Source organism: Fukomys damarensis, unplaced genomic scaffold (assembly GCF_012274545.1).
Source record: "Fukomys damarensis isolate Sample0158 unplaced genomic scaffold, DMR_v1.0_HiC HiC_scaffold_17, whole genome shotgun sequence".
In the NCBI taxonomy this organism is placed as follows: domain Eukaryota; kingdom Metazoa; phylum Chordata; class Mammalia; order Rodentia; family Bathyergidae; genus Fukomys; species Fukomys damarensis.
Window position 1 is genome coordinate 31,502,700 of NW_022900929.1, and position 7,347 is coordinate 31,510,046.

General features: G+C 45.4%; 1 protein-coding gene across 1 annotated transcript in view; it reads left to right on the plus strand.

Moving 5' to 3' along the window:
- The window catches only part of Lancl2 (LanC like 2), a 30,025-nt gene extending 24,592 nt beyond the window's left edge, over positions 1-5,433 (plus strand). Inside the window, exons 8-10 of the mRNA XM_033765284.1 lie at positions 57-233; positions 1,594-1,666; positions 3,439-5,433. Of these exons, the coding sequence (XP_033621175.1) occupies positions 57-233; positions 1,594-1,666; positions 3,439-3,533 (345 nt within the window). The 3' untranslated portion in view covers positions 3,534-5,433. The remainder of the gene's footprint in view (positions 1-56; positions 234-1,593; positions 1,667-3,438) is intronic.
- Positions 5,434-7,347: the final 1,914 nt, after the last annotated feature.

The following is a 7,347-nucleotide window of genomic DNA, read 5'->3' on the forward strand; positions in this document are numbered from 1 at the left end:
AGGAAGTATTGTGCTGTTAACCTATTGTCAACGTGGCTTTGGTTGTCACTGTCCAGGTTTTTAAGGAGGAGAAGTACTTAAAAGAGGCCATGGAGTGCAGCGATGTGATTTGGCAGCGAGGTCTGCTCCGGAAAGGCTATGGCGTCTGCCATGGCACTGCTGGGAACGGCTACTCTTTCCTGTCCCTTTACCACCTCACACAGGACAGGAAGTACCTCTACCGAGCCTGCAAGGTGAGGACATGGTATACAAACCTACTGACACAATCCTCCTTTGCTCTTTCTGCCTGGCTCTCCCCATGCCATGGCTCCTGGTGCACAGCTTTGTCCTGGCTCTCTGGGCTGTGTTATCCTTGTCTGCAGCACAGGGCAATATGGACAGATAGCTCTTAAGCTGCATGAGTTCTGCAGTCACACTACCTGGCTAGAATCACACTGTGTCAGCTCAGTTTCCTCACTTGTAAGAATCGGAAAAACTATTACCCATCTGGGAGGTGTGCTGAGAACCGATCAAGATCACGTGCACATCATGTGTGGTGGTTGCTGCTCAGAGTCCACTGCGGACCAAACCCCACTCTGCTGCACAGAGCTGCGTGCCTGGGCTCGCCCCACTTCCCACACAGGTGACTTTGATAATTGGCCAGCATTGACTGCTGGAAGTAGGAGTACACACCAAGCCCCCTACCAAGGATCATAATCAGCAGGGCTTGGGGTTCTCCCATTGCATGTGATCATGAACGCAAGAAACCTTGTGGTATATACCAGGGCATTGCCTGTGAGGAAAAAGATTTAGACATATGTTGCATGTGGAACTCACAAAATTTAGTGCAATTATTTTGTTTTAATGTAAAAAAGAAACACCTGAGTGTTTCCCTGACCCAAAAAAACAGGTAGATAGTGCATCAAACAAGCTAAAAAAGTAAACAGATTTGGAAGCAAAATGAGTTTATTTTACATGTGCTGAATTTTATATTCATTATGTTTAACATCTATGATTCTTAATATACAAATTACCAAAATATTATGTCAGCTTAAACAACAACAACAAAAAGGAAGTCTATTGTAATGATACAGAAATACCCACTGAAGAGAGAAGTGAAGAAAGGACCAAGGAGTTGGAAGGCCAGCACCTAGAGCCAGGCGAGGCATTTTCCAGATGATGGAGCCTCAGTGTGAGGCAGTGGAGCTGAAGCAGAGAAGCCAGGGCAGGCAACCTTTCCCAGAGTACACTGAGTGTGCCCAGGCTGGGCCAAGATTACGAGGTCCCTGCCGATGGCAGAGAAGATGCTGGCGCCGGCAGCCAGGGCTGAAGGCAGCTTCCACCTGGATTTCATCTAGATGGAAGGGGCAGGAGGCAAGTCCTAGAGGATGGTCTGTGGCTGGGTGTGCGTTTCTACCTCAGGCTTCCCTGCAGCTGTGAAAGAGCAGCCTGCACGTCATGGGGCTCAGCCACAGGGTAGAGGGTCTGTGCGACCCAGCCCCAGCCCTGCTCTGGACACTGCTGCTCATGGGGCCTCTGGCTTCAACTCTGGGAGCTCCCTGCAGGGTTGTTGAGCAGGAGTGCTGTTCTCACAAGAACTTTCTTTCCTGTCAGTTTGCAGAGTGGTGTCTGGACTATGGAGCACATGGGTGCCGCATCCCTGACAGGCCCTATTCCCTCTTTGAAGGTAGGCATTCAGCTTTCGGGTGAGTGAGAGGTGCCCTCCCAGCCCTCCTTGCCCTGGGCTTCCCTGCAGTGCCTTTGGTCTTGTTTGAGCAATGACTTCAAAACCAGAGTGGCCATGAACAGGTCAGATTAGTGCTGAAAATGATGCTGAATGTATGTCTTTACCATCCCTATTCTCCATCCTGTCAGTCCCTCTGATTCCTGAGACCCTCTGTGAGGACTTGCAGACAGTGGGGAAGGCTTGCTGGTCAGGGATGGAGACCAGCTTGCCCCTCTGAGTTTTACCTGTAACAGGACCCTTCTAACATCAATGGCTCACAGCAATCTGGCTAGTTGTTTAAAACAAATCATGTAAGGAAATTAATATTATTGATTATAAGTATTAGTAATCAGGAATATTAGCAATCATAAAACCATAACAAGAGCAAATGTTGAAGAAAGTTTTGAAGAGGAATACAATGACAGATCACTCATAAAACAATGACTGGCAGTCTGCTGCAGGTGGAAAAGACAGACTACAATTCAGGAAAGTAATAGAGTCCTACAGAAAGCCCAGTGTGTGTGCTTGTGTATGTACTGGCTCACGTATCAGTCCAAGGCAGCCCTGGGCTTCACAATGCCATATGTAACCTTTAATGACCACATGGTGAATAGCATTGACTAAACATTGATAATTCTAGAACATTCACCCAGGTATATAATATTACAATAGATCCCATCTCAATTTTACCATATTATACTATATTATATTTTACCATATTATACGTTACTATTATAAATTTTTATAAGAATAGTCATCCAAGGCAGAGACGAACTGGTATGGGTGAGCTGATAGGTTTTAATCACTTCAGAGCCACATCTCACACCTGCCCATCTGAACTTCAGAAGTGACAAATGCACTTTTAACCAAGTTGTGAGTACTGGACTCTGCCAGCGCCCTATGTCAGTTGATAAGACCATGTACTTTTTCCCCTTTTAGCCTACTGATATGGTCTATTACATTGATTCTGTTTCAAGTATAAGCCAATTTCATCTCCAGAATAAACTCTAGTCATAGTGTGTAGTTCTTTTTACATACTGCATAACCCACCATTTGCTGGCATTTCATTAGAGATTTTTTCATCTTCACTCATGAGGCTCTTGTTTCTAGTTTTCTGATTTTACATATTTATCTGGTTTTGATAGATAACACATTTAGTGGCTTCCTCTCATTTTCTGTTTTTCTGGAAGAGATTGTGTATTAATTGCTGAAATAACTAGTATGAATATAATTTAAATGTTTGGTAAAATTCTCTAGTAAAATCTTCTGGAACTGGAGATATCTTTTTCCAGAGCTCTTGGAACAATTTCAGCTTTTAAACAGTTCCTGCAGGAATGTTCAAATTTTGTCTATTTCATATTCAGTGAGTTTTAGTATTTTGCAGTTTTTGACAACCTGGCCCATTTCATCGGTAATGTCAGATTTATGTGTATAAAGAAAGCTATTGGTAGTATTTTTTATCATGATGATATCTGAGCCAACTGTGGTATAGATGCTGTTTTATTTCTGGTGTTGCAGTGTGTTTTAGTCACATAATGGAAGTAGAACATTGGTCATATCTTTGGGGGAATGTTGTCACTTTAATATTCAAAAAAGTTATAAGGAAAAATATTTCTCAAAATAAAACTTTGCATTCTCTGTGACATGAAAATGTGGTGTATAAGATGATGGAAAGTCCCTGTTTGAGACACCGCCCGAGAGCCATTTCTAAAGCCCCCACTCTTGCTTTGCAGGCATGGCTGGCGCTATTCACTTTCTCTCTGATGTCCTCGTTCCAGAGACATCACAGTTTCCAGCATTTGAACTTGGCTCTTCCCAGAGGGATTAAAAAGGTGCAAAAAGACAACTAAAAATACCCATTGGACCGGACCTAAAGCTTCCAGATTGACCAGTGCCTGACACACAGCTGTGAATCCTGAAAGAAGAAAAGCAGATACCTTCCCAGGCCCTTGTTGTTGCAGAGACCCTAAGTTAGAGCATGAGTGACAGAAGCCATCCATCAGCATTCGTGACAGTGTTGCCCTCCGTGTGTGAAATTGAGTTCTTCACATCCAGTTTCTTCATGTTTGCATGTTCCCTGGTGTTGTCTACAGGTGTGAGTTCACATGTGCACAGAGCCAGGTGTGCATGGGTTCCATTGGCGGCCACATTTCTGTCTAAATATACTATGTATATAATGCCTAAGGGTGTCATCTCTGGAGAGGGCAGGAACTGTCAGGATGCATCTCTTATATATTAGGAAGGTCATCCAGGGCGGCATTCTAGTGAGAAGGTCTTGGTGTTTTCCATAGGTACCTTTCTAAAAAACATAAAGAAAAGACCACTCTAAACCCTGAGAAGGAATAATAGAGAAGAGAGCATCTGCTGGAACATTTGGGGAGAGCATGGTTAGGGCCACCCCTCTCCATGTTTTGGGCTGGCCTTGATGTCTCCTGAAGTGTGAGAGGTCAACGGGACTCCATCAGGACTCCTGTTTTTCTCCACCCTTACATGAAGTTCAAGTTACAAGAGGTCCAAGGCAGCCCTGGGCTTCATAATGCCATGTGTAACGTTTACTGACCACACGGTGAATAGCAGTGACTAAACATTGATAATTCTTGAACACTCACCCCCAGGTATATATTGTTATAATAGATCCCATCTCAATTTTACCATATTATACCATATTATATTTTACCATAGTGTCAGTTATTATTATGTTTTTTTATAAGAACAGTGGATAGATTGCAAATGGATGATAGGGTGCTAAAAGTTTGAAATAAACTTAGTTGTAAGGACATAGATCTAGTTGAGAATTGTCCTAAGTATACATTTGGAATGAATACATTCCTTATTTTTTGTCTACTTTGGGGGAATAAAATCAAAAGCACTAGTCTGCATTTGTACATATGAGGACCAACATTCATGTTCTATCCGAGAAAACTGCAGTTTTCTCTGGGTGACATTTTCCTAAAGGGATATTGACTTGGAGTAGCACCCTTAGGAATTGACATGAAGAATTCCATTTCTAGAGCGGTTTTTATTATCAGTACTGAAGTGGCCTAGTACTTTCTAAGAACCTCCTTGTGCAAGGCAAGGTATGCATCGCAGAAGACAGGACTTGGGACAGCCCGGTCCTTGTGTACGGGGGCGTGTAAGGGTCTGTCGGCCTGGTTTCCAGTCCATTTGTAAAGAGAAAAGAATGTCCATTTAGAAGACCAGTCATCTGCATGCTCGTGCAGCTTCTGGGTGTTGCTGAATCCTACGTGTGACCTTCAGTTTCTGAGGGATGCACTTGAGCCTCCTCCTTGCAGACAGCCCTGCTTCTAAGTCAGTTAGTTTCTTCCATATTAGAGTGGTGCCTCAACCCTCAAGACTAAGCTTTAAGTGACTTCCTGCCTACTCATGGCTTTTCAGGGCAGTCCAGCAGCACAGTTCCCACCTTCCCGCCCATGTCATTGAAGAATGACAAAGAGCTTGCTAAGGAGGCCCTGCTACCTCCTTGCTGCAGGAGTGGAAAGGAGCTCATCAAACCCCTGGGCTCTGGGTACAGCCCTGCCCTGCAAGAGGGAGGCTGCTGGGGATGCCACTTCAGCCCAGGGCACTCACTGCTGTGCATATGTGAAAATGACCTGCTCAACTTTCTGACCAGCATGCTGACGAGAGAGAAATACCTGTGGAACACATGGAGCAGATTTTACTTTCAGGGTTTTAAAGCCTGCTGGGTTGACACCTTGCTCCTTATCCACTAGATACTGACAGATCGCAGTTCTGTGACTGCTTGGACTCACTTTCTCATGTCTGTTACATGGGCTGCTGTCTATGAAGGCCCAACTCCCAATTCCTACAGGCAGAGGGGAAATGGCACATACCACAGAGGGAGGAGGATTCACGGGCATCTGGTGAAGTTGTAAGTGTTCAGAATCAGATTTCAGAACATCTCCTATCCATTTATTGGAATTGTTTGTGTCCATAACTGTGTTTTCCAAAATGTGTTTAAAACTTGACAATATGTACATGCACAATACCGTTTTAAAATCTGAAGGAAAGAAGTTGATGTCCACAAAAAGTGTTTGAGGTTCTTTGGTTTTGTTAGTAAAAACAGTTTTGTGGTGATCGTTGCGGACTTTTCATTTGCCCTTGTTTTTGTCTGTGTTGGGCAGTGATGTGGGTTAGGAGCACCCACCCTGTTCTAAAGATTTGTTTCTTCATGTGAAGATGTGGCCATCTTTTACTCTGATGCCACAGCTAAAGGTCTCTCTGTCCATACTCTCTTCTATTCCAGCGAGACCTTTTGCAACCTGGATAATAAAGTAGCAGCCGCCAGTGTTGAGCTTGAATTATGTGACAGGCCCTTTTCCTTCTCAGTGGTATAGGGAGACAAGTGATGTTACTGCCATCTTCTTGCAAATGAGAAAGCAGTCAGCCTGCCTAGGTGTCGCAGCTGGTGCCTATGATGGTCAATTTGAGAACCAGGCAATTCTTGCCGGTGTTTGTACCAGTTCTAAATCACATCAGTACTCTTCTCCTCCTGCCCAGTGCAGAGCCACTGAGACCACAAGTGGCCCTGGGCCTTGGTCAGAGCGTACAGTGGGAAAGTAGACAGGCATGTCTTTGTAGGGCCCTTCCTCAGTCCCTGAAATCTCAGTTCATGTCTGTCTATTGCTTCATTTGCTAAATTCAAAAACTCAGCAGTCTAAGTTGAAAGTTTAGGCTCTCTAGAACATTTTTACAAACTGTCACTACTTCCTCCTTTGTACTTTGCTGTAGCTCCTAAGGATCTGCCTTGCTTGAGCTTCAGAGTCTAGCAAGAAGCTGGGTGTATGGTGGGGATGGGGCTGAGAATGTTCCTCAGAAGTGAAGAGCTCACTAAAGTGCAGAACTTTATGTGCATATGAACATTTATCTGGAGACATGTCTTCTGGTTTTTATCAGAGCTTCGCTCAAAAAGGATACAAGAGTCAGGGCATGGGGTAAAGAATATACATTGGCAAGCTGTGCTTCAAAGTGGGGAGCAGGGGGTGCTTCAGGAGACAAACAGGGCAAGGGAGCAGGAATCAGGAGGTGCCCTCTCTGAAGGAAGACCCCACACGACCGGCGGAAGGTGCTAGCTGTGTGTCCCCAGCTCCTCACACAGATTATTCTGAGGAGAGCGGCGGTGAATTCCAAGTAGACTCATTCTCTGGTTCTGATCGGCTTCTCTGCTTCAGGTACATAGGTGCTGGGGGCCTCTGTTTTCTGGTCACTGCCTCTCCTGCTGAGGACAAGGCTGTGGGCTCCTTCTTGGTCCCATGGGTCCCATTGAAGCTCTGGTGAGTGCAGATGCTGGGCTGTGAGGAGAGCAGGCTGCACCATGAGTGTCACTGTCCATCCCCAGAAGGCAGAGGGCGGCTTGATTCCTTCATACAGCAAGTGTCTGCTGCACACCTGCTGTGCTAAGTGCGAGAGTGAAGCAGGAACGAGAAGCACCCTGGATCTGTCCTCATGCAGCCAAAAAGCCTGTCAATAAGCAGCATCCGTGATGACCCTGGAGGCTGCTGTGAGGAAGAGGTGGAGACAGCAGCCTGGTCCTGGGAGGAAGAGAACCCAGGGCAGGTGTTGTCAGCTCACCTGCCTGATGTGACACCCTCTGGGCCTGAGGTGGCGGTGGTCCCTTGGGACAG